The following is a 27,580-nucleotide window of genomic DNA, read 5'->3' as shown; positions in this document are numbered from 1 at the left end:
CATTTACTTTTCCCATATTCATGCTCTATTTTATATTGTTTCTTTCATTTTTGTATAATTTACTTTTTGTTCCGATTTGTTAATTTTTTTTATTTCCAAACCTACTCCACAATATGATATATTTCCAACGCCTGTTTGTTGTTTCAGTTCAGTTGTATAAAATATTAGAACTGCAGTGCTATACTTTTTTGGAAACCCTCTTTAGATATTGGCATGCCATAAACTATAGGCCGACTACATAACAAGATCTTTGAAAACCAATGCTCTTTCAAGCTTGTTGATAAGTTAAGTTGATATTGAGCAACAAGTCCTATGTTGTGGAGACAGGTGGGTATAATCTGATTCATAACTGTGTTATTCCATGTTGCCTTAAGATCGGGGCTTCTATTTTCACAGGTAGACACCAATGTATCAGAGGGAGGGGAAGCATTACATGCTGCTGGTATGACAAGACTGCGACAGCAAATCTTTCTGAAAGAGGGAGAACACATTCACAAGCCTGTTTTCTTTTCCATCTAATGCCTTGATGATTTGCTGCCTGGGAAAACTCACCTTTCTGGTTCAAGGTGTGCACAGGTATGACGTGGGGCACACCCCCTGGGCTGGGTGAATCACTCGCCCTGAGAGAGAAAGAGAGAGGAGAGAGAGCAGAGCAGTAGATCTGTCAAAGCTCATCAGAGGAGAAGACACACCTGAGTTTATACAAAGAGAGGTAAGGCGACCGCTTATCATCATATACCTTCTGAACATTTTAACGGTGTGAATGGTAATATAGTGATTCTGTGGTAATATATTGATTCTATGGTAATATTATTGATTCTGATATTTCCATTTATATACATCACACAAGAGAAAACCTTGGCCATATGGTAATAGATCAGTGTGTGACAGCATAGTATAGAAATTATTTTGGTTTGGCATTTATCAAACTCATGTTACTAAGCCTACATTCCCACTGTCATTAGTAGTCTGGTGTCAGTGCCCTGAACATGACATTATTACTGATGGCAGTTAAATTGTGTAAACGGAGAGTATAAAATACAGTAAATTTGGGTCCTGTCTGTGATGTTAAATGTCATTTCTATGGCACTGTATATATTTTATACATCTGTGTTTTGTTCATGTAAGGAGGAGATTTATGCCAATTATAAGGGTGACAATTGAGAAAAGAATCTATGAACAATTGCATGAGAAACTGAAAAGCAAGCAAACAAAGGCTCGGGAGGCAAAGCGATGCCAGCAGTTATAGGGACCTTTATGTTTGCCCAGTGGTGTGTATGCTAAACACAGAGGATAATCATTTCACTGGACTGGGAGCAAGTGTGTGCCCTCCTGGTTAATCAGGACAGGTGGCTTTGGGTCACACCCTGAGAGAGCAAGGGAGGGGACCTGGCTGCATGGGGACTCAAATATGCAAGGCATGGTGCCCAGGGAACATTGCACATTATCACCAACACACACCCAAAACAATGTTACACATACGCACCAACACACACCCAAAATAACCCAGACAGACTTGGTGGAATGTCATGATTTTGTAAAAGGTTTTTGTTCATAATGTTCATATTTATGATGTGGGCAGTGCTGAGATATGGGAGGTATTTTGTTGATAGGTCCAATGGTCCAAACACACCCGTGCTGCAGTATAAAGTTCCTCTAGGGATACTGTCAGGAATGATAAAGAACTTGGCATGACTTCAAAACCACTGTGGTTTGTTTTCTCACTCTTTCTTTCAGAGTCAGCAGACCAAACACTGCCTGTCTACAATGTCCTACAACAATCCTTACTCTTCTAAAACAAGTGAGATGCTTCGTGAAGCTGTGAAGTGTTTGTTGATTACTGGTCTATTTGCTCTGGCATCTTGTGTCGCACCAGGAAACCAACTATCTCTCTGTTTGCCTTTTTGTACGGTTCATCTGTATCTAGGTAGCCCTAGCCAGGTATCCACGGCCAAACGATCCTTTCTGAAAGACAGCAGTTGGATTAAGAAGGATGGAGATGACGATGACGATTCAGTGTTGTAAGAAAACTCTTATATTCTCATAATATCATGCAGAGGCACAAAAACACAATTACAAGAAAATACCACTTATAGCAGGATGCAAATGCACAGAACCCCCTGATAAGGCCCTGATAGTCCATTACTCACTTTATAAATACACACATTTGTACTGATGTTGTTTAAACTATTTTTTCATCCTGTCTACGCAGTCAAGACAAGTTGGCACACAAGACTGGTTCAGTCAGCAACCTCACTAAGAGGTACGTTATGGGATACAATTACAAAATAACATTTTATTTATATTTATTTATGTTGTTTTAAGCTCATACTGTACACCTTTGAAGATTATTTTATATGATATTAGATGCAGCACATTTTTAAATATCCCTTCATATATCCCTTTACAGATTTGGTGGGAGCCAAGATCTTGACCAAAGCAGGTTAGTCTTAATGATAATCAATGCCATCCTGTTGGAGTGGCATAAAATAGGTCCGAATATTGCTTTTGGGTTTGAATGTGTTTGACCTCTTCTCTGTTACAGAAATCAAACCTCTTCAAAGACAGTAGTTACAAGCTCAGGCTCCGGGTAATTAATTTATACTGAACAAATACATGAATGTAACACTTCAGTCCCATTTGTCATGAAAGGAGTATTTCTCTCAAATGCTGTGTCCACATTTGTTCAGTGTATTGGGCACTTCACTTTTGTCAAGATAATCCATCCTCCTGACAGGTGTGATATCAAAAGATGCTGATAAAAGGCCAAAAGCCAAATATTGTCTCTAAAATTGGCAGCTATTACAAACTGATGTCACAAGTTTGGGGGACTGGCAATGGGCATGTCCACCAAAGTGGACTGAATGGTTAAGTCTCACTAATATGGGTTTTACCAGGTTTCTGAACAGAATTTGAGTGAAATAAACCTTTTGTGTGGATGGAGGCTATTTTAAATCGTTTACTAAACTCATGGAAAAATAACACGTTGCATTTATCATTTTTGTTCAATAAAAATCTCAAAATGGCATTATGTTGTTCTTTTTTATCCCCCAGTGTCAAGACAACAACATCGACAATAGAGACCAAAACAGTCACACCTACCAAACCTGCACTCCAGACTAAGTACAAACATACTTTTAATAATTTAATTTAATTGATTTTGCTTTGGTGAATGGAATGGATAATTAATAAAGTTAATTTATCCTAAAATTTTTTTATTTTTTTTGTGTGCTTTAATAGACCGCCTTTGAGTCCAGGAGGAAAAAGTAGCTTCACAGACAGAGTATTCTCTGCCAACAAACCGTAAGTAAAGCTCTAAGAGGAAAGTGTCACCATTATACTCTCATGATAACATTCGCCTTCATTGCCACAAGAGCACTTTCTGAACTCAAGCTTGACATTCAGCAAGAGCCTCTTCAAAAAGTTAATCTATTTCCCTCACAGAAGTGATCAAACATCTCCACAAAGTACTACCACCACAACTACTACTGTGTCAAGGCAGACCACTTACACCGAGACAACCAATGGGTAAGTAATGCTTTAGTATAATATCAGTGAACATTTCACACGTCATATTACAATGTAATATATAGGTCTGGAAAAAAAGAAGAGACCACTGCACATTTTTCTGATATCATCCTACGTTGCTGAGTGATATTCGAATGAAAATTTGAATATGACCATCAACTCATTCAAATGTCACTCAGCAACCGTAGGATGACATCAGAAATGTGCAGTGGTCTCTTAATTCTTTCCAGAGCTTTATATCCAAAGCCCAAAGCTTTTAGTACTGAATCTGATTACTGATAGTTATGAAAGGGTTCAGACTAGGTGGCGCTGTTGAGCTCACTGGACACCTGTGCTAACATGAGTGCACTGATACATTCCAAACGGAATCCAAGTCACTTGCCCCTGCACCACACAGGTGCAAAAATCTCACAACTGACAAGCATGTGGTAAATACTGGAGAAGATATGGATTTTCTTGAACGGCGGCAACAGAAATAAAACTCAATCTTAATTGAGACAGTTGCAGTGCAAGGGTTCCGTTCTGATGTGCAAAGTTGGATTGAACACAATAATTGTCGGAAGTGTCGGAAGCGGAGTGCACCGCACTCATGTTGGTCACTCATAAGACTTGAAGCAAATTATCTGGGTTCAATAGAAATTAGAAAGCGAAACATCTTTTGCTCATGAAACAGTTCCCATTCAGGGAGCGTAATCACTGATGTGAGTAGAATTATGGCAGAATGGAGAAAAGAACACATACAAAAAGATACAAAGGGAAGGATCACTTTCTCAGCAAACCATAACCCTCCTAAAAGGGTTGTGTGTTATGTGTAGAGTTTTCAGATGCAGGAGACAGCAGCTTCATAGCTGACGGAGGGTGGGGTTCGGGTAATGTGTGGTCATAGGGCAGGCCTGACATTCTTCATGCACTAATACATCTGTGCTGACTGACACATAAATAATCTTCACAAGCTTACTTCAATCAATCAATCAAGCGTATTTCAAAGGCTTCCGTGTGGTTGAGAGCCAAATTAAAAGGGTGATAATTTGACCGATGACACAAGATGTAGACAGCAATCAATCCTGTGAACATACATCTCTACAGAGGCTGATTCTGACTAGAATAACGACCCTAAGGAGAAACAGTCACACACTGCTTGCTTTTCTCAAGCACTGTTGAAGCGCTCACAGCATCTAGCGATAAGAATGAGGCAATAAGTAATTCATATTCTTTTATTTTAGGGTCAATACCAAGATCTTAAGCCCCTCCTCCACTGTCAATACCAAGATCTTAAGCCCCACCTCCCCTGTCAATATCAAGAGCAGGTGAGTAACTATCAATATTTAGATGTGTATTCCAAGAGTCTAATACCGTTTCCTACCATGGAAAATAATTAGTATCAACGCACACAGTATGTGGAGGAACTTGTCCTGTTTTGACTTGGCTTTACTTTGTCCTGTTTTGAATTGGCTTTACTTTGTCATGTTTTGAATTGGCTTTACTTTGTCCTGTTTTGACTTGGCATATTTCCCTCATTCAGTGTGGAGAGCGCCCCCAAATCTCCTGCACCAGTTCCAATTATAAAGTGAGATTATGGATAATCTGATAATTTAATAACTTTGATTTCCCAGATGCTGAGTGTCCTTAGTTTACAGTGAATGGCAGCAAATTAAGACATCTGCATTCACTAATGAATGTGAGCATTTATGTAGATGAATTATGACTGATATAGTTATTACAGTGGGGTATTTATTTTTTTATCTCTTATGAGTGTTTTGTTTTTTATTGATAAATCTCAGCCACCCCATTGTCTATTGAGTCTACAAACACACACACACACACACACACATACACACACACACACACACACACATTCCTAGCAAAGAATATTTGAAAACTTCCTTAACATCACAATACTGTTTTTTTTGTTCTTCTCTTTGGAGCAGTTCCAAAACAATAAGCAGTGTGACGGAGTCCCCATCCCCAACACTGTCAGGATCCAAGTCTCCGAGCTACAAATCAAGGTACTTGTTGAGAAAACTGCTTTTTACAACTATCTGTACTACATGGTTCATTCATCCCAAAAAACAATAGATTACACTCATTACTGCATTATCTCAGACTATGCCATCTGTGTTTAAAAGTGGGTAGGTGAGCATTCTATGCAGATAAGAGCAGATACTTATGGTAAGAGCGGAAACTCAGCCATTGAATTTGAATAAAAAATTAAATAAAAATCACAATCAAACAAAAGACAAAGCTAGAAGAAGAGTTGTCTCTCTGTGAGACAGTGCTGCTTTCATTCTGTTGTTGCATAAGTGGTTGGATCACCACAGGAACAGTGCTCACATGGAGTGTTTGTGAATCCTTAAGCATGCTCTGTATACTCTCCAAATACTGGTAACACAGAGCATTTCAGCCAGGTGACAGACCCATCTGCAAGAGTCCCATGTTTGTGTTTGCTTTTCAGCACTTTGGACAATCTGGCAGACACACTGATTGATATTCCCACCAAACCCGCAGACACTACTACTGTGAAAACCAGAACAAGGTCAGTATCCCTAAAAACACACTAGAACATTTAGTTTATGAACAAACAAAATAGTATAAAATGTGCAATTGCAATGCTATTTCCCACCATCATATCTCTCAGAGTGCTCATTCTCTCTCACTGTTTCATGTTATTTAGCATCACAAGGAAGGAAAGCGAGGTGGACTCCATCCCTGCAAGGTTAGAGGCCTTTAACAGTAGGACACACAAACCTAGAGAGGCCGTGGGTGACCCTGCTGGGGGTCCAGTAACATCTGGACCTGCCCTGCTGCTCCAGAGTCCATTGCTATCTGGCTGGGTCAACCGTGGTGTCATTTTAACATGCAGCTGTGCCATCTCATGAGCTGTTTGTACACAGCAGTCACAACCCAATGATTTTTTGTCCCTCCTGTTGTTTCTCAGACATCTGGACAGCCTTGCAGATACACTCGACCCCTTCTCATCCACCACAAAACCTCAAGAGAAAACTCGTGGCAGGTTGGGACAACAACACAGATTATTGCATCTCCCCAAGAACGTTTCTAATTCTGCACTAAAAAAGTTGTGCTGGTTTTTAATCTTGCTTTCTGGGAGTGTCGGAAGCGGAGTGCACCGCACTCATGTTGGTCACTCATAAAACTTGAAGCAAATTATCTGGGTTCAATAGAAATTAGAAAGCAAAACATCTTTTGCTCATGAAACAGTTCCCATTCAGGGAGCGTAATCACTGATGTGAGTAGAATTATGGCAGAATGGAGAAAAGAACACATACAAAAAGATACAAAGGGAAGGGTCACTTTCTCAGCAAACCATAACCCTCCTAAAAGGGTTGTGTGTTATGTGTAGAGTTTTCAGATTTAAAAATTCCTGCACAACAAAATGGCAGTATTTCCAGGAGGAGTAATTACATTAGGTAGTGTAAAAAGGCAGGCATGAGAAGCATGCAGCTGCTGGAGACCGCAGCTTCATAGCTGACGGAGGGTGGGGTTCAGGTAATGTGTGGTCATGGGGCAGGCCTGACATTCTTCATGCACTAATACATCTGAGCTGACTGACACATAAATAATCTTCACAAGCTTACTTCAATCAATCAATCAATCAATCAATCAAGCGTACTTCAAAGGCTTCCGTGACAAAATCTTGTTGAGAGCCAAATTAAAAGGGCGATAATTTGACAATGACACAAGATGTAGACAGCAATCAATCCTGTGAACATACATCTCTACAGAGGCTGATTCTGACTAGAATAACGACCCTAAGGAGAAACAGTCACACACTGCTTGCTGTTCTCAAGCACTGTTGAAGCACTCACAGCATCTAGCGATAAAAATGAGGCAATAAGTAATTCATATTCTTTTATTTTAGGGTCAATACCAATATCTTAAGCCCCACCTCCACTGTCAATACCAAGATCTTAAGCCCCACCTCCCCTGTCAATATCAAGAGCAGGTGAGTAACTATCAATATTTAGATGTGTATTCCAAGAGTCTAATACCGTTTCCTACCATGGAAAATAATTAGTATCAACACACACAGTATGTGGAGGAACTTGTCCTGTTTTGACTTGGCTTTACTTTGTCCTGTTTTGAATTGGCTTTACTTTGTCCTGTTTTGAATTGGCTTTACTTTGTCCTGTTTTGACTTGGCTTATTTCCCTCATTCAGTGTGGAGAGCGCCCCCAAATCTCCTGCACCAGTTCCAATTACAAGGTGAGATTATGGATAATCTGATCATTTAATAACTTTGATTTCCCAGATGCTGAGTGTCCTTAGTTTACAGTGAATGTGAAACACCTCTATGCACTTCTAACAGCACATCTATGGCAGCAAATTAAGACATCTGCATTCACTAATGAATGTGAGCATTTATGTAGATGAATTATGACTGATATAGTTATTACAGTGGGGTATTTATTTTTTAATCTCTTATGAGTGTTTTGTTTTTATTGATAAATCTCAGCCACCCCATTGTCTATTGAGTCTACACACACACACACACACACACACACACACACACACACACACACACACATTCCTAGCAAAGAATATTTGAAAACTTCCTTAACATCACAATACTGTTTTTTTGTTCTTCTCTTTGGAGCAGTTCCAAAACAATAAGCAGTGTGACGGAGTCCCCATCCCCAACACTGTCAGGATCCAAGTCTCCGAGCTACAAATCAAGGTACTTGTTGAGAAAACGGCTTTTTACAACTATCTGTACTACATGGTTCATTCATCCCACAAACAATAGATTACACTCATTACTGCATTATCTCAGACTATGCCATCTATGTTTAAAAGTGGGTAGGTGAGCATTCTATGCAGATAAGAGCAGATACTTATGGCAAGGGCGGAAACTCAGCCATTGAATTTGAATAAAAAATAAAATAAAAATCACAATCAAACAAAAGACAAAGCTAGAAGAAGAGTTGTCTCTCTGTGAGACAGTGCTGCTTTCATTCTGTTGTTGCATAAGTGGTTGGATCACCACAGGAACAGTGCTGACATTATATGGAGTGTTTGTGAATCCTTAAGCATGCTCTGTACTCTCCAAATACTGGCAACACAGAGCATTTCAGCCAGGTGACAGACCCATCTGCAAGAGTCCCATGTTTGTGTTTGCTTTTCAGCACTTTGGACAATCTGGCAGACACACTGATTGATATTCCCACCAAACCCGCAGACACTACTACTGTGAAAACCAGAACAAGGTCAGTATCCCTAAAAACACACTAGAACATTTAGTTTATGAACAAACAAAATAGTATAAAATGTGCAATTGCAATGCTATTTCCCACCATCATATCTCTCAGAGTGCTCATTCTCTCTCACTGTTTCATGTTATTTAGCATCACAAAGAAGGGAAGCGAGGTGGACTCCATCCCTGCAAGGTTAGAGGCCTTTAACAGTAGGACACACAAACCTAGAGAGGCCGTGGGTGACCCTGCTGGGGGTCCAGTAACATCTGGACCTGCCCTGCTGCTCCAGGGTCCATTGCCATCTGGCTGGGTCAACCGTGGTGTCATTTTAACATGCAGCTGTGCCATCTCATGAGCTGTTTGTACACAGCAGTCACAACCCAATGATTTTTTGTCCCTCCTGTTGTTTCTCAGACATCTAGACAGCCTTGCAGATACACTCGACCCCTTCTCATCCACCACAAAACCTCAAGAAAAAACTCGTGGCAGGTTGGGACAACAACACAGATTATGCAATCTCCCCAAGAACGTTTCTAATTCTGCACTAAAAAAGTTGTGCTGGTTTTTAATCTTGCTTTCTGGGACTTGCTCTTGTTTTTCAACAGTTCATATGACAGCCTTTCTGATTCACTTCTGTCTTCCCCAACTAAGTCAACTAAGACGGAGACATCCTATACAAAGAGGTCTGTATCTCTTACCATATCTCTGTCTCTCCTTGGATTCATTTGAATATGGTCATATGGTCATCTCTAACATGCCTTAGATCAGGGGTGGGCAAACTTTTTGGCTCAAGAGCCACATTGGGTTTTGAAAATTGGCCGGCGGGCCGCACAACAACCAGCTCAAGAGTTCACTAGAACAAAATCTGAACTGTCCTCCTTTGACCCTTCCTCTCCCCACAGCACCAAGTACAGCCCTGGAGATACATTAATTTCCTCCAAAACATCTCCAAGCGTGCAATCCATGTCTAAAAGGTATGTGAATGTGATTACAGCAGGGCATACCTGCCTCTGTGATATCACAGTGCAACTCAAGGCACAAACTTTATACATCCATTATGGGTCCACCCAGTTGTCTTCAGAGTGCAGACTTATTCATTAGTTTACTGGCTGGTGACGGTGACAGCTGATGAGAATTCCCCCTTCTGTCTCTAATCCAGAACGGTGTCGGACAGAAACGTGTGCTCCTTCTGCCATCAGCCCATCACAGAGTCCATCAGGATGGTTCTGGACGAGCTAAAGATCTTCAGCCATGCCGACTGCTTTAAGGTGACCCGTCTCAGTCAGTCCCATCAGGCTCCCATGCCAGCCAGAGGTCACCCTGGATTAGAGCTGCTCTCCCTCCTTCTGTGGGACAACATGATGCAGCTCTGTTCAGCCTCAGGCCTGCATGCCTCACTCTGCAGACTTTAACGGCACTGATGCTCTTAACGAAAAGAGATCTCTAAAGATTTCTTAGAAAGAAAAAGATTTGGATTAAAGATCAAAATTCTGCTTCAGTACTTAACATTCTTAGACATTTAACCCATTCTTTACCCCCCCCCCCTCTTTCTCCCCATTTATGTTTTGTTATGTTTTCAGTGTGTTGGGTGTCACTGTAAGCTGAGCAAACTGGAGGCTGGAGACAGTCTATGGGTTTACAGGGACGCTGTGAACTGTGACAACTGCTATATGAAAATAAAAGGTTAGTGGGGATTACCATTAGAATGGATTATCATTCTTTTACTAATAATATTTAGGGATCATTATGCAAACGTGTATACAATTGTGTACAGTCAAGCTGTAATGATTCAGAGTGAATCAATAAGAACTGCTTAAAGAAATAATCAAATCTTGCAGATTTTCTTTCCATGGTTTTAAGGTTCAGTCATTCAAAATGTTTTGTTCTATTACAGATCGTTGGTATCATTGAGAATGGACAAAACATGGACATGAATGCAGTCAGCGTTGTGGATTCTAAACACTATTGATCAAATGGACATATATTAACAATCTTATCAACATAAACTATGCATTATTCCTTCTACTTAAAACTGCATTCAGTTCATTCAATATAATGTTTGAATTGTTTTAATGTATTTCTCTATTTCTCTATGTTACAAAAGAGATGGAAACAAATTCATTTAAAACAAGTAATCTTCTTTGCGCAAATAACTAATCAAAATGCAACTAACTTGCCTGTTAATTATGATTATGTTCAATAAAGGTATGCTATTGTTACTAAGGTGTGTTTAGTGAATGTCTTGTTATGTGGAATCGTGTCAATACAGGAGCCCCCATAAATTAAATAATCTAGGTTTGAATAGATAAAGACCTATGATATATGAGCTCAACTGAAAATATAAGTTAAGCATATTCGTTAACAACATTTTAAACCCTACACTCATATGGGAGTAACCGCGAGATCGTGAACTGGAGTAAAGTTATGTGTTATTGTTATGTTTTCTGTGTTTTAACACAAACGATAGAGCTTTCGACAGCTGTAGCGATGAGAATTAATTATGGTAGGCTACCACCTGCTGCTGGTTCTGATTAGGCTGGTCGGCCGTACTGGTGATGTGGAGTCGCGTAGCGAAGACGATTGTACGTTGAGGGAGGAGACTCATTTTCTCCTCCGCTCATTGGCGAGAAGCAGTCGAGTGCGGTGTAGGGCCAGTGGACGTAGGTGCAAGGGGAAACTTGCCATCACAAATCTCAGTAAGGGCGGCGGATGAGTGAGGATCGCAAAGCCTACCTTGTCCTCCATTTTCAGGGCAAAGTAGTCTGGATTTATACGAATATTGTTGGAAATAATTTGGTTCAATGGAGGCTGCGGTTCTAAACCCTCAGATGATGACGGATGTCAACTGCAACAACAGTGCCATGAACGCAGAGCTAGAGGTGAAAAAGCTGCAAGAGCTCGTTAGGAAACTGGAAATGCAGAACGAGCAGCTACGGACACGGGCAAATGCAGTAAACGGGCGCACAAGCCCTCATATCTTGTCGTCCTCTCCGCTTTGCTTACTCGGGAATACAATTGCTAGTAGTAGCTACTGTATTCCGAGTCCGCCACCGACGCTGTCGTGCCCGGCATCCTTAGGACTATACAATGAGGAGCCTTTCCCTTACTTCCAACCTCACAACCCCGACGACGCCGCATCTGATGCAGATGATGTGTCTGGCGACTACACTGAACCTACGGTTTTTGACGATATTGAGATACTGAACCTTGATTCCCTGTTACCTTGTGATCAGGATTCAGAGGAAACCTGGTATGGTCATTCTGTCTGTTCTGTTTTGTGCAGAAACACACTGATCCTACTATTAAATTGGATGGACAAATAATGTATTAGTCGGCTTCATCACAGCACCGGGGCGTTATAACTTAACAAGGCCAAACTATTTCAGTGAAGAGCATTAGTTTATGCACTGCTGTTCATTTTAAGCTATGCGAATGTGACACTAATGACCGTTTAATCAGGCCAGCTCCAGGCCAGCTCCACTACATCGGAGTATTGACACGGGGGCGTGAGTGCCATTTTACGCACGGCGTTTTCAGAACCGTTTGGCATGTCTGTCGAATGTAGAGGGATAAATGATACATGATTATCTCCTCTGGTCAAGATGTCTGAACCAGATTTGGGTCTGCAATCATCGACGTGGATGATTTAACATAGCCTACATCCGTACCCGCCCCTCTATGTCTCCTTGTGTTCTGCAGCCTTTCTTTGTTTTTTTGTGTACATAGCCAGTATTATGTCCCTTATTGGGGCGGTCATATAATTCGGATTGGCTTAAGCTATTATTTGGCTGTTTTGGTGTCCTCACCAGCCGTCACTGGCAAGTGTTCTAATGCGTTCGCCGACCTACAACTGTCATCCAATACTCTAAAGACGAATACAGTTATTGCAGTCTCCATCCTTGAGTGATCGCTTTGTTACCAAATCCTGTTTCATTTGACTTCTATCAAAAAATACAGTCAATGTGCCCAATTCTGTTATTGTGGGGGCGGCGGTCGTAGACATTTAAATCGCTCAGTTCTGCAATCTAATCGCTCCATTTCCACGTGAAGCTCAGTGTGTATGCAGGCCTCTCATAACGATTCAGTTTGTTGAAAGAGTGGACATGAAATCTTTTTTTCAGGATTTGATCTCAACACACAAAATAAGAGTGAATTGCACAGAGGTCAACAGCAAAGTAGCCTAAAATATGCTACATGGACAGATGCACTCAGTGAAGCAGGATACATGCTGTTGGCAGTGCAAAAGAGAAATACACCATATAGCCATAAAGCTCCTTTGTTTACATAAAGCTCAGGTCCTCATGGATGTTTAGTGTAGCTAAGTTTAGTATTACTATATAAGCTTGTCAGGCCAGGAAGGTTAAGTGGATGGCTAATTATGATCAGGTTGACCCTAGGTCATGCTGATTGGGCTGGTGTGTGAGTGTTGGCGGGGTGGGGGGGGGGGGTTCTGTCCTCCAAGGCCATGACAAGTGGGTGCTGCACTTGAAAATCTGCATTTTCTTTTTTTTTTAAAGTATATTTTTTTGGGCTTTTTTGCCTTTATTTGGACAGGACAGTGGAGAGTGACAGGAAGCAAGTGGGAGAGAGAGATGGGGTGGGATCGGGAAATGACCGCAGGTTGGATTTGAACCTGGGTCGCCGTGGGCACTCGGACCCGTATATGGTACAGGCCTGCTGCGCCAAAGCGCATTTTCACAGAACAACTCATGACAATGCTGATCTCTGACCTCACGATCCTACCTCATCTCTTTTTCTACCTCTTGTCCTTTTAATCTCTCATCTTCTGCTCCCTGGTGCTTTCCTCCCTCTCTTCTGTTGTAGGCTGTATGTCTCCCCTAAGGCTTGTCTATGGGTGGAGGGGAGTCTGACGCCACTACAATGGTGCCGGCAGGTTCTGGACAACCCCCGGCCGGACATGGAGGCTGCCAAGAGGGCCCTCTGCCATCGCCTGGACCCAGGTAGAGCCATGGTCACATTATTATGGTCGTAGAGTAACATATGATATGAGAAGGTGGAGCTGGCCGTGTTATTAGGGATATGGAGTAACATGATATGATGACAGGGGTCAAAGGGTCACACTGAACCCTGGGTTGCACCTCAGGCTGTGATTTTAGTTCCAGAGTTCATAAGTAGTTGTTGGGTTTTGTGGCCGTTCTCCAGGCTGCTGAGATTGTCTGGTTTTGTATACATTACAGGTGCATCAAATAGAAATGGATATCCTAGAAAAATACAAATTTCCCAAAATGTATTTAAGTGAAATTTTCATGTTAACTAGATTCACATTCTACACATACAGTGAAATACATTTCAAGCTTTTTTTTTAAATCTTGATTATTCTAATCTTAGTGTTTACAGTTTACAGGAAATCAAGTCAGTTCTCAAGCCAGTTCAGTATCTCAAATAATTACAATAAAGAATTTATAATACAGACATGTTGACCTGAGAAGAGCTCTAATTAAGTCAAAATATCAGCAATGGTTTCCTGAGCATTTAATCTCTCAGCCTGGGCAGGGCAATGGACTTTTCAATTATATTCTAATTTTTTGAGATGCCCCTGCATATCGAAGTGTACTGCCTCAGCCCCGCATGTGCATTTTATATCCTCCACATACCTTGATTTGCTTCCCGTTTATTCAGTAAAAAATAGAATAGTAACCATTAACGATAACAACCATAAACAGATACAAACCACGTACCTACATACAAACCAAGGTAAACAGAGTCTTTAGACCACGGGTTCCCAACTTATTTTGGCAGGTGACCCTATTTTGATGTCACAAAATGTTGGCGACCCCAATCATTCATGTGTAGCGAGAGAGAACGCAGCACATCCAGACGATAGTGGTACTTTGATTTTCATGCATGTCTGGTTATTTAACTATTTTGATTGGTGGAATTATGCTTGATCAATGTTCAAAACAAGCATCTTATGCGGGCTGTCTAAGTTTATTTTTACTTAGCTAGATTGTAATGAAGGATCTGTTAATTAACTCGGATATCATGGGGTTTTTAAGGTTTTTAATGAGGATTTCAGGGGACCACACATGGGGTCCCGACCCCATGGTTGGGAAATGATGCTTTTGACGCTTTTTGAGGAAATTCCAATTACCATTACCACTGGATTGATTTCAATAGCCTCCCATTCTCAGTGAGTTGTGAGTTGTTAATAAGTGAGGGGGCGGTCACAGGCATGTCCAATGATGCTATGATTGGGTGTTTACTCATAACCATGCACATTCAGTGATGCTGTGATTGGGCGGTCACTCATAAGCCGGCACGTCCAGTGATGCAGTAATTGCGGTCTTTGTGTTGGTCTGTGAGGTTTGGGTAAGGTGGTCTGCATCAGAGACATCTGTAACTGATCCGGTACTTTCACTGCTACTCCCCCTCCCTGTGAGCTGGCCTTTTTCTTCCTGAGGATTAAAAAAGGAAATCTGCCAGCTTGCCCTATTTAGGACTCCGGACGCGTCCAAGTAGTTGAGTAAACACACTCACACACAAAGACACTCGCGCCAGTCCTCTTACAGAGCTGGTAAACAAACACACACAGCTGACCATAACACACTCAGCTGACACAAACAGCCATTCATCGGCTCTCAAGAAGTCCTACTGTCATATGGTGGGACTGTTACTGATGATCAACAGATGCCAACATCACCCCCCCCCCCCACCACCACCACCACCACCACCACAGCAAATGTACCACATCATGTCTAGCCAGTTCCACACAGCAGTAGGTAGGCTCACAAGTGAAGAACATACGCAGAGTGGTGCACGTTTGCGCACGTCTTGCATCACGTCTTGCACATCTCCTGGCGCACTTGCAGCATGTAGATTGCAGGGCCTCAATGACTTCCAGCTTAAAGCCCTAATTAACAATTCACATCATGCCTCCCGCTCAGTCAGAAGAGCAGCATATGGCTCCACTCTCCCAGCGGTGGGCGTGCAGTTAACGCAGTCACTACTGTGAGGACGATGCTCACCAACGTGCCTTCAGAATGGTGGCCGTGGAATGGGAGGGAGGGAGGGAGGAAGGGAGGGAGGGAGGGAGGGAGAGAGGGAGGGAGGGAGGGAGGGAGGGAGAGTCATGTGTGTGTAAATGTGAATGATTGTGACTGAGACTCCTGAGAAGGTAGTAAAGCATTAATAGGGATTAGCAGCATTAGCCTGTAACGGGAGACTGAATCACTCGGTTACCTCACATGAACGTCCCTTTTTGGACTCTCAGGTGATGGGCTCCATAAAGTCCATGGGTATTTATGTCTATTGACACATATTTCACCAAAAGAGCCCACTGTTGACCTGCTTATTTTCGTGATATTGGCCCAGATGTATATTTATTTCCGTTGCAGCACTGAGTGCAGCAGTGTAGACCTGCAGTCTGCCATACTTAGAAGCTTGTTCTAGTCAGGATCACAAAAGCCAGGGCAACCAGAGGGGTAACCATGGAAACTGTGTTTACATGAAAGGACTCCGTGCTTCATGCCAAGTGGCTTATAACTTCGTTGCTATGAAGCATAGCCCTATATATGTCAGCAGTTGGCTCAGCAGTTCCATGTATATACCAGTGTTTCCCACACATTGACTTATTTGTGGCGGCCCACCACAATATCAACATTGACCACCACACAATGATTTTCCATATTGTACTATTTAAATGGGATGAAATCCTTTCATTGTAGAGCTATGTGCATCTTTGCACAGTCTCCTCTCCTTGTCTCTCTGTCTCTCTACGGGCATGCATGCATTAAAGAAAACATTATTGGCATCATAACCACGCTAAACAGATTTGTTCAAAACTACCACCTACCACTAGCCTGGGTGCCAGCCGAACTTAGTAACCTACCACCACAAATAGAATTCAATTCTGTGGGAAACACTGTATACCCTCTGTGCACTATGTTCTTGGCTGTGTGTGTGTGTGTGTGTGTGTGTGTGTGTGTGTGTGTGTGTGTGTGTGTGTGTGTGTGTGTGTGTGTGTGTGTGTGTGTGTGTGTGTGTGTGTGTGTGTGTGTGTGTGTGTGTGTGTGTGTGTGTGTGTGTGTTTTAATTAAATCTAGTACTCCTTGAAGGACCAATAGATAATTCACTGTATGTTTGGCTAAGCTCTTCAAACATTCATGAATATTAGATGAAGTGTGTGTGTGTGTGTGTGTGTGTGTGTGTGTGTGTGTGTGTGTGTGTGTGTGTGTGTGTGTGTGTGTGTTTGTTTGTGTGTGATTTTGTGTTAATGTGCATGTGAAATATTGAGTTAAAAAAAAAACAAAAAAAAACTACTGGCTGGTCTATTGGTCTACTGGCTGCCAGCTCTGGGGTTAAACTGGGTTGGGGCTATTGGGTGCAGTTTGTGCTTGAACTGACCAGTGAAAGGCCTGCATTGAGCAGCACGCTACCCTCGTGCCAGCCCTGAATGCCCCCTTTGTGTGCCAGGCTTTGGGGAAACAGATGTGTGCCCAGGCGGCCAGTGACTGGCAGTTTAGTGCCCGACTGATGCCACCACTCTGCCCTGAGGTAGCTCCGCCGTGAAGAAGATCACTCTCTCTCTCTCTCTCTCTCTCTCTCTCTCTCTCTCTCTCTCTCTCTCTCTCTCTCTCTCTCTCTCTCTCTCTCTCTCTCAGCTCTTACATAACACCAAGAAATAGAAAAACACCTTTCGAAGGTTAACAAGATCAGTACCTTTACTCTGTCATTGGGTGTACAATTTGGTAATAGCAGGGATATCTGAGCGGCGATGTGGTTCTTACACGTCTGTCCTTATTTCTAATCCATTACCCACAATGCATCTCTAAGTTCCATTGTACCTTGTTCTATTTTTGCCTAAGACACCTGTACGGGTTGTACTTACATAAACGTCTTGCAGACTACCTGGCTGTGATAACAGCATTAAATCCTGGGCTGAGGATTGGAGGCTTTATGTGACTAGGCAGTTTACTGTGTGTGTGTGTGTGTGTGTGTGTGTGTGTGCGTGTGTGCGTGCATGTGTCTGGGATGAATGTCTAGTTTGTGTTTCTCTAAGGACATGTAACTGTGTATTTGTATCCTTGTATCTATTTGTGTCCATTTGGGTGACCTATATTTATATAGCTATCTATTATACTATATCTACTATACTATATCTATATCTACTATACTTCATCTATATCTACTATATTATATCTATATCTACTATGCTATACTATACATGTATCTACTATACTATATCTGTATCTACTATACTATACTATATCTACTATACTTTATCTATATCTACATACTATATATATATCTACTATGCTATACCTATATCTACTATACTATATCTACGTACTATACTATCTACAATACTAAATCTATATCTACTATGGCCCCTATTTTAGCAATCTAAAACACATGGTCACTAGCGAATAGCTTAATTAAATTTAGTGAGTTGTCCAGTCCACGTTGGAAGTGGTTTTGTTATCAAACGTCGGGCGGATGGCGCAACAAGGCGTTTCTAGGTTTCTTAATCAGTCATGGGTGTGTTTGGGGCATAACATCATTTAAACCAATGAGAATGACATCCTTCATTCCCTTTAACAGCAAGCAAGCAGCTTCAAACAGCGCATCAGTAATTTGATTGTCAGCGGTGCATTTGAAGGAATCTGCTTGTACACGAGACCATATGGAACAGGTATTCCACTAAACCATGTATAGCCCATCTGCACTCGTCTATTATTTGAACTCATTGGCAAAGTGAAACTAACTTCACTGTGGTGTGACAAAACAGTTATACACAGTTAATTACTTTCACTATTGACTGACAATGGGTTACCATCGAAAACATAGCCACACTTACCCCCACTTACCCCAAAACAAAGCAACACTTACCCCAGTAATGTTCGAATGACTGAATAAAAAACCTAAGGACATTTATTCTGCAGAGGCCTTGCTGCTTACATCTCGTGACAGTGCGTCTTCAGCTGTGCTTCATATGTACCTCTCGCCTCACGCCTGATCACTTTTATCCGTCACCAATTTGCAAATGATGGTGAATAACTACTCATTGTGAGATGTTTACCATTGTAATCATGTAATTTGTAATGTTTTGCATGGGTGTGCGCCGGTGCACCCACCCATATCACTGTTGATAATGCTCTTAAAATAACACATACTGTAAACAACTCGCCACAGATTTCTGACCAGGTTTCCCTTGGTCAGTAACGCAATGCGTTTACGTAGTGTACAATACCGATTTTTAGATAATGCGTTAGACCCCTTCTTAGCCTTATTGTGTGGGAATAAGATGACCATTTTGGACTCTCTTCTGTCCCCTCCACCCTCTTCCTCCTCCTCCTCCTCCTCCTCTTCCTCCTCCTCCTTATTAGTCCACAGGTGGAGGGGCGTCTTCTCCTCTCCCGCGTCTCCCGCGTTCCCTCACAGTCGGGTAGCTGGAGTCTCCCCGCTCTGCACCTCCTCTCCCTCCTCCAAGTCCTGCTCTTCTCCTCCCCCTAGCGCACCTTCCTCTGAGAGACAAGGTAACACACACACACTCACACACACACACACACACACACACACACACACACACACACACACACACACACCAATGCTGTCACCTAGAGACAGAGTTCTGTGGCCATCACATGGAGATTGTGAGTGAAATTTAGTATAAAGATGTATATTTATACAAGTATATTTCATCTCAGTCCCAGTAATTTTATGGTGTGCAACTGGATTGAAAACTTGCCCTTAGGCTCTCATTTGGACACATGTGTAATCCTACAAATTGTTAAACATGTCAAATCCCAAAGCAGATGGACCTGAATGAAGAGTTTGTACATCACCTCCCTCATTTCTCAACCTATCTTTCTGTCATCTCTTCACTTTTCTCTTCTCTCTTCTCTCTCTCTCTCTCTTCCTCTCTGTAGCCTCATTCCTTCCATCCTCTCACCCTTCGCTCTCCCTGACTCTACCTGGGAAGGATCGCTCTCCTCTAGCTGAGAGAACTCCCACCTTCCTCTATCACCCAGCTGATCGCAGTAAGCCTCGCTGAGCTCACCGCCATCCCATAACACTCCTCCCTCGCTCCATGGCAACCGGCTCTCGCGCCGTATTCTTCCATGCAGCCATTGGTCATGTCGCAGCAGAAAAGGGGCTGGTGCCTGCAAATGTATAATTCAGCTCAGCCGCTAACGCGCTAAAACGCAAACACTACATGCTAACGGAGTCTCTGCTTGGGTGTCAATCAAATCAAATGCTTGCTTTACTGCCATATCGGTTCGATCTGTTGTCTGTACATATCTCCATGGCTTTAAAGCTTTTTGGATTTTGAATTCTATTGTACTGCAATGACACAGGATTGGGTTGGGGGAAAGTATTGATTTGCTGTTTTCTTTTTGATCCTGAATAATTGATGATGTACCCTATGATAGGATCAACCTTCATTCCATTTACTCCAGAGTGTAATTCTTACAGAGAGCAGGATCATTTAGTCAGTTATGATTTCATTGTTTATCAGTAGTTTTAGTTTATGTTCACAAAATTGTATAAGACAGATTTTACTACCAATAGTAAGTTAGCTAGTGAAACAATTTCATTGCTGTTACTTTGGATGTTAGGACATAATGGAATAGAACCTAAAAAAAATCACTTGAAGCATTGTTTGGAAATTAAACCATGTTTTGTTTGTGTGTGAAGGCCGCAGCCTCCGACGGACTTCCTTCAGTCCTCAGTCGTCTCTGGACAGTGAACTGAGTGCGTCCGAGTTGGAGGACGACTCCATCGCTCTGGGCTACAAGCTGCAGGACCTCACAGACGTCCAGGTGATGGCAAGACTACAGGAGGAGAGTAAGTCGCCAACAAACCCTCAGTCCAACGGGAAGGGAAGGGGCCGGGTGTGTGTGGAGGGGGGAAGCTCTGTCCAGGGCACCAGAATTGGGAGCAACAGGGTATTTCAGGGCCAGTTTCCCAGACATGGATTATCCATAGTCCTTAGTCCAGGAATAGATTGCGTTTTTGTGAAGACATTCTTTTTCCAACTGGGAATTTGGTTTGGAACATTGACTAATCCAGATTTTTCTAGTAGAAGAGGATAGCATTTGTCAAATAGAATTATCTATTTATTCTGCCGTATTGTACCAGAGGGGGATTCTAGATTTACCATGTCAGTGACATGGCACCGGCAATAGTAGGAATGCATTTTTGCTGATCTGTATAGCCGTTTTCCCCACTCAGGTCTTCGTCAAGATTACGCCACCACCACATCGACCAACCGACGGAGCGCCAGCTTCTCCTTCCAGTTTGGCCAGCGAGCGGACACTCACTTGGAGGAGGAAGAGGAGGATGACGACGACGAAGACTACGGCCAGCTGCCTCCTCCGCAGCCCCGGCTGACGCGGACGGGGGGGCCCCTGCAGCGAGGCCTGTCCCACTCCCACACCTTCACCAGCATGCGGGACTGGCGCCGGAGCACGTCCACCCCCTCCACCCCCTCCACCCCCCACTACCCCTCCACCTTCCCCTACCAGCCCCAGCCCGCGCCCAGCTACGCCCCCGAGCAGCACGGGCCCCGGCACAGCTCAGGTGAGCGTCGCACGGGGAGACGCCTCTGCTACGAGAGCAGCATGGCGGCGGGAATGAGGTGCCGCCTTCCAGTTGATGCATTTCATTGCACTGGATGGGGCTACTCCCTTTGGACTCCTCCTAAGCAGTCAAAAATGGCAGATCAAATCAGGGACTAGTAAAGCAGGTTTGCCAAGCTCAGAATTCTGATGATCTGTAGGATTATGGAGGATCACAAATATTGTCTTTTAAGGTGTTATAGTCAGATTAAAATAATTTACAAACATGCATAGGATAACACAGCAAGACCTGTTTAATATTACATGATGGCTATGTTTTATTTGTATAGCTGTTAAATAATTATAAATAATAATAATAATAATGATAATAATAATAATGTTAAATAATTATACAAATTATTTCATCAGTAATAATTACAAATATAAATATATATAGTTGAGATTCTGAATTCTGAGGGCTGAAAAAAGCCTTGATGCATTTTTTTAAAAAGATGCCATATTTAATATATGTTTTATCTTTTATTTACATATGTCTGTGTGACCATAACCTGTGGATCCCCTGTTTGGAACCCAGTCGAGTTTGACAGTAAGTCAGATAATGTTTGGTGTTGTTGTATGTCTGTCTTTACATGATATGTTTGTGAAAATATGTCTCTTAGTCTTTCAAACCTGTCACCATTTATCTCCAAGACCGTATTGTCCACCACTTGCTATGGCTAACACAAACATACCTTCACTCAATAATCAATAGTCATCAACACACATGGTGGTGCAACAAAAAAAGACCAAAATGTTACCACCCTTTAATTCCGCTTTGGCCACTGCTAAAACACTCCCTATCTGACTTCCCTAAACCGCTAAGCTCCTTCCAGGGCTGTAAGCTCTCATTAGGTCGTCCGCTCCTTTTAGAGGGCCGACTATATGCCAGGCACCAGATCTTGTGTGAGAGGACTTAGGCCATGTTCTGCATATCTAATGCCCCTTATAAGGGGCAAATACTCATGCACCTTAACGACTCTGACATTTTGGTGGGATAATTTGATGCATATTGAATCCAAATTCTGGAAAATTGGTTAGGATTTATTTTTTAATTTAGGTCCTTAATCTCATGTCATGCTTCTTGTCTACTTTACCTAAACTCAGCGTTTGGAGGGAGAGAGAGAGAGAGGGAGAGAGGGAGGGAGAGAGAGGGAGAGAGAGAGAGAGAGGGAGGGAGAGAGAGAGAGAGAGAGGGAGGGAGTGAGAGAGAGAGGGAGAGAGCGAGAGAGAGGGTTTGCATGCATTTCAAATATGCGTTAATAATTTACGTTCTCATTCCGTGTTTGTGTGCGGTTTTGGTGTTTTCTGTTTAAACTATATTGGGAAGAATGAGCAGCATTACTAACGGCATGAGTTGTGCCACTTCAGATAAACTGCGGAGGAGTATGCCCAACCTGGTCAGGGCTCCCAGCATGCCGAGTGTCCCTGTTCCAGCCAATCATGTGGGCTCTCCTGCCTCCATCCGGAACAGCCAGAGCTTCGACTCCTCCAACGGGTTGGCCAGATTGCAGTCTGCTAGTAAGACACCTGACTTCCTTTGCACAAACATCAGCTGAGTGTCCTGAGCTTGACTTTGGATATGTTTTACTATATTCCATTACTAGGGCTGTCAGCGTTAACGCTTTAATCACAATGCGATTAAGGACCAAGCAGAACGCGTGCATTTTTTTTATCGCATTAATCGCGTGCCGCCAATGATTTTTTTTATTTTACACTGTCACTTGTTCTGTTATCAACAATCCCCTTTTGCTGCTATTTTGACTTTGATGCACCATTTCTTGTCCTCAAACTGCCACAGAAACTTCCGAGGCAGCCGTGGCCTACTGGAGGCAGCCGTGGCCTACAGCCGTGGCCTACCCCGACCAGTAGGAACGGCTGAAGTGCCCTTGAGCAAGGCACCTAACCCCTCACTGCTCCCCGAGCGCCGCTGTTGTTGCAGGCAGCTCACTGCGCCGGGATTAGTGTGTGCTTCACCTCACTGTGTGTACACTGTGTGCTGAGTGTGTTTCACCATCATTCACCAAATTTCCCTCACGGGATCAAAAGAGTATATATACTTAATACTTAGCAAAGATTCTAGAATCGCGATTAACTGTAGAAATTCTGCGATTAATCGTTTGACAGCCCTATCCATTACAATACCTAAAGCTATTGTTGACCATGCTAAACATCTGTAATATATATGTGCTAGGATAACAAATTCTGAATACCACATACAACAATCAAAACATGTCAAATCAACACAGGTCTGGACGTCATAGAGATATGAAGAAAAATAAGAGTTCAAATGTGGATGTTGTTAACACCATGTGGTTGTGATGAGGAAAAATAAGAGTTCAAATGTGGATGTTGTTAACACCATGTGGTTGTGATGAGGAAAAATAAGAGTTCAAATGTGGATGTTGTTAATACCATGTGGTTGTGATGAGGAAAAATAAGAGTTCAAATGTGGATGTTGTTAACACCATGTGGTTGTGATGAGGATAAATAAGAGTTCAAATGTGGATGTTGCTAACACCATGTGGTTGTGATGAGGAAAAATAAGAGTTCAAATGTGGATGTTGCTAACACCATGTGGTTGTGTCTGTCAGTCCCATCACCTGGCCAGCTCCAGAACCGCGTTCAGAGTGTGGGGAACTTCTCTGTGTCGTCTCGGCAACCCCTGAAGGCCACTGCTTACGTCAGCCCCACAGTCAAGGGTCCTGCTACCGTGACAACGTCAACCAGTTTACAGTCCCTGAGCAGCAGTGGCATCCCGCTACCCAGCAAACCAGGCAGTGGCCAGGCATCAGGACGCAGCGGCCTCCCTCGCCCAGCCTCCTTCATAGGAACCAGCTCAACTCCCCGGAGCAAGATCGCCCAACCTGTGCGCAGGTAAGAGGGTGAGATGGGACGATGCGGAGACCTCATCACAAACATGATTGCCTTTTATATGGCCCGGAGAGAGAGAGAAATGTAAACATCATCTTGAAATGCTCTTTAAAGGGATGAACCTTGATAACATGCTCCTCACCAGTTGCCATAGAGCAAAGCCACGTGAGTTGTATTGCTCTCTCTGTGTGTGTGTGTGTAGACCAGTTGCCATAGAGCAAACCTACGTTAGTTGTATTGCTCTCTCTCTCTCTGTGTGGGTGTGTGTGTGTGTGTGTGTGTGTGTGTGTGTGTGTGTGTGTGGGCCCAGTTACCATAGAGTAAACACACGTTGCTCTCTGTGTGTGTGTGTAGGTCCAGTTACCATAGAGCAACGGTGTTCAAACTACGGCCCGCGGGCAAAATGCGGCCCTCCACACACTTTAATCCGGCCCGCCGAGCATTTATTCGTTTATCATAGATCCGACCCGCCACGCACTTTAATCCAGCCTGCCGAGCATTTAATTAGGTTATTATAGGCTGCTCACTATTTTTTTCCAGCAATAGACGGAACGCTGTGGTTAACTTAGGCTACTGCAAACTGCTTTACACTCTTCTTAGAGAACGTTTACGATGTCAATGTCAAAACAGCTTGTTACATCGAGATACATAGTATCTCCATTGCGGCAGATCTAACTATGTTATGCTAATTTGGAACGCATTTGAGCGTGCACGAGAGGGAGAGAGCGCGCCAGGTTCCAGCTGGCTTGTCATTGTTGATAATTGATATCTCCTTTTTATTAGAAACTTTTAAAAGGAAATCGCGTTGGCAACAGTAGCACTACTGACCATTATAAACTGTGAGAGGGCACAGCCATAGGCACAGCACTAGCCATAGGCTATATTTGAGTGGAGCTGGCAAAAAGTCTTCAAGTGACAGTGCACCATTTATAAATGAATTAAACAGCATCAAATTAACAGTATTTTTATACACGTATTATTTTTTGTGTGTGTGGCCCGCTGGCCAATTTTCAAAACCCAATGTGGCCCTTGAGTCAAAAGTTTGGACACCCCTGCCATAGAGCAAACCCACGTGAGTTGTATTCCTCTGTGTGTGTGTGTGTGTGTGTGTGTGTGTAGACCCAGGTTTAATAGAGCAAACCCAAGTAAGTTGTATTGCTCTGTGCTGTGTGTGTAGGCTCTAGATTGAGTGCAGTTTGTGCCAACTAGAGGTCTATTTATAGTGACTTGTTTTTTTAAGGACTTTTTTAAGGACATTTACAGACTGGTTTCCTGAGCAAAGTCGATATCTAGGTCAAACAGAAGATGTCCATTCAAATAGTTTCAACTGTCATTTTCACTGTTCATTTTATATAAAAAATTAAGCCAAAGTTGTTTACTGTTTTTGTAGGTAATTTTCTGTCCTAGAAACCAACACTGTGATGTCATGTAGATTTGTTGTATTTGGTAGTATAAAATATGTAACAACGTAAGCATATAGTTACTGTTGTGTGTAAATTCCAGTTCATATAAGAATATCTATGACTTATGGTTGTGTTTTCCAACCAGTTTACTGACGCCGCCAAAGAGCTTGGCTACCCTCAGTGCCCTGCGTGATGGCAGTTGGAAGGATGGCTGTTACTAGAAATGGGCAAACATCGGAAAAGGGCACAGCTCAACTCAGTGGTGATCTGGTCACATGTCGCCGCCCTGCTGGTTGGGGTGGGCTACCACTGATAAAGCAATCTTAGAATGTGAACGGGAATGACTGGAAGTTGCCATGCTATGGAGAAAAGCCCAGAGTTGGGACTTAGTGCTTCCTTTTTAAGGGGGTGTTTTTTGCATCTATGTATTATGCAAAAAATAAATGTAATCCTCAATGTCACGTTTTCATCATTCATAAAGCCCCCAGCTTTGCTCTAATGCACTGACCAGGACTTAGTTACTAATAATCGACTCACTGCCCTGTAAAGCTTATTTTTAATCAAATCATTTTTGATGTGGTTTTTCTTAAAAGAGGAACTCCAAACATGCTGCTAATCATTATTCTGCTGTTCCACTTAAGTTGTTTTTAAACAATATTACATAGAAAAAGAGAAAGAAGTTGTTGCAATTGTGTGACGCTTTTTAAGGGATTGAACAGTAATGTCCGTCCTATTAATACTCTTTTGTAATGGAAAACTTTAACCAAATTTGACCAGCTTGAAAGTGTTTACATACAGGTAAAGGTGAGTAAACTGCTAACACGATGTTTTTAAACCCACAAACACACACACTTAATTTCCAAATAATGGAACACTGAGATGAAGTAAGAAATCTTTGTTATTGTTGCACCTATTGTTAATGTGTCAATGAAGTGTTTTGGTACTGCACTTTCACTATTAAATTATTTGTTTTTCAATATTGTTTGTTTGGAAAAGACACTGTATAGAAGTTCACTATGACCAATGTAGCACTGAATTAAAAAGGTTTTAATGTGTCCAACAAGAATAACAAAAAATTATATTTGCAATTGCACTTAAAATACAGGTATTACTTTTTTGGTTTGTTTATTTGTTTGTATTTTTAAGCACTGTCATTGAAACAAGTTTGTGTGTTTTAATTAAAAAATAAAGGCTTTTTAAACTTTCAGCAACAAGTACAGTAGCCTTATTGGTGCAGGCTTGTTGTGACCGGATGATGCCAGAGGCACACATAAAGCCAATAGACATGGAAGAGTTATTACGACCACCGCTAGCGCATTGCGCCCTTAGAGGTTTTGTCAAAGCTTTTTTTCCCCCCAATTTTTGGTCAGCTATTCCTGGGGTACGGAAACTCTGATGCACATGAAACCTCATGGGCATGTAGGCCTATACAAAGGCCTGCTGACAAAAAATAGATGCTTTTGGGGGCAAATTCCTGGAGTATCACCCTTCTGTGTCGCCTGTCTGACCAAGGCCTAACAAAACCAATGGCCAATCAGAGTTCAGCTACCAAAACACATTTCTGTCAATTTGTCTTCAGATAGCTGCTTAAAGCAATGCATGTCGTCCTTCATACAATGTAAGTATAAGTACTTTTGATCCCGTGAGGGAAATTTGGTCTCTGCATTTATCCCAATCCGTGAATTAGTGAAACACACTCAGCACACAGTGAGGTGAAGCACACACTAATCCCGGCGCAGTGAGCTGCCTCCAACAACAGCGGCACTAGGGGAGCAGTGAAGGGTTAGGTGCCTTGCTCAAGGGCACTTCAGCCGTGCCTGCTGGTCGGGGTTCGAACCGGCAACCGGTTTGGTCCGGTTACAAGTCCGAAGCGCTAACCAGTAGGCCACGGCTGCCCCCAATTTTGGCATTAAGGACATTCAAACATGATTTTATATGATTTTATATCTTATGTAGATAGATAGATAGATAGATAGATACTTTATTG

General features: G+C 42.4%; 3 protein-coding genes across 7 annotated transcripts; all 3 read left to right on the top strand.

The window, feature by feature from the left end:
* The first annotated feature begins 609 nt into the window (after positions 1 to 609).
* Positions 610 to 10,957, top strand: LOC143142239 (uncharacterized). Of its 4 annotated transcripts, none has more exons than XM_076303014.1 (26): positions 610 to 712; positions 1,738 to 1,801; positions 1,928 to 2,021; positions 2,213 to 2,263; positions 2,411 to 2,443; positions 2,546 to 2,590; positions 3,055 to 3,123; positions 3,241 to 3,303; positions 3,448 to 3,528; positions 4,752 to 4,835; positions 5,051 to 5,095; positions 5,457 to 5,534; positions 5,981 to 6,061; positions 6,200 to 6,241; positions 6,464 to 6,538; positions 7,406 to 7,489; positions 7,705 to 7,749; positions 8,144 to 8,221; positions 8,670 to 8,750; positions 8,889 to 8,930; positions 9,153 to 9,227; positions 9,344 to 9,421; positions 9,641 to 9,712; positions 9,898 to 10,006; positions 10,319 to 10,421; positions 10,633 to 10,957. In XM_076303014.1, exons 2-26 carry the CDS (start codon positions 1,768 to 1,770, stop codon positions 10,647 to 10,649), a joined length of 1,659 nt encoding a protein of 552 aa, XP_076159129.1. In that variant the 5' UTR covers positions 610 to 712; positions 1,738 to 1,767; the 3' UTR covers positions 10,650 to 10,957. The 4 variants fall into 4 exon arrangements, with proteins under 4 accessions (XP_076159129.1, XP_076159128.1, XP_076159130.1 ...); XM_076303013.1 differs by having other exon boundaries at positions 3,445 to 3,528; XM_076303015.1 differs by lacking the exon at positions 5,051 to 5,095 and having other exon boundaries at positions 3,445 to 3,528.
* Positions 10,958 to 11,535: 578 nt separating this feature from the next.
* Positions 11,536 to 19,752, top strand: LOC143141727 (SLAIN motif-containing protein 1-like). Its single transcript, XM_076302441.1, has 4 exons — positions 11,536 to 11,988; positions 13,563 to 13,699; positions 19,085 to 19,234; positions 19,628 to 19,752. Exons 1-4 carry the CDS (start codon positions 11,540 to 11,542, stop codon positions 19,750 to 19,752), a joined length of 861 nt encoding a protein of 286 aa, XP_076158556.1. The 5' UTR covers positions 11,536 to 11,539.
* A 648-nt stretch (positions 19,753 to 20,400) lies between these two features.
* Positions 20,401 to 26,198, top strand: slain1b (SLAIN motif family, member 1b). Of its 2 annotated transcripts, XM_076303011.1 has the most exons (6): positions 20,401 to 20,546; positions 20,934 to 21,281; positions 21,855 to 21,866; positions 22,688 to 22,837; positions 23,911 to 24,193; positions 25,739 to 26,198. In XM_076303011.1, exons 1-6 carry the CDS (start codon positions 20,525 to 20,527, stop codon positions 25,812 to 25,814), a joined length of 891 nt encoding a protein of 296 aa, XP_076159126.1. In that variant the 5' UTR covers positions 20,401 to 20,524; the 3' UTR covers positions 25,815 to 26,198. The 2 variants fall into 2 exon arrangements, with proteins under 2 accessions (XP_076159126.1, XP_076159127.1); XM_076303012.1 differs by lacking the exon at positions 21,855 to 21,866.
* The last annotated feature ends 1,382 nt before the right edge of the window (positions 26,199 to 27,580 follow it).

Source organism: Alosa pseudoharengus, unplaced genomic scaffold (assembly GCF_046254945.1).
Source record: "Alosa pseudoharengus isolate Yale_2024_CS ecotype anadromous, Long Island Sound unplaced genomic scaffold, YU_APseudo_1.1 YU_APseudo_1.1_scf_24, whole genome shotgun sequence".
Lineage (NCBI taxonomy): Eukaryota > Metazoa > Chordata > Actinopteri > Clupeiformes > Clupeidae > Alosa > Alosa pseudoharengus.
This window is presented reverse-complemented; position numbering and strand designations above follow the sequence as displayed.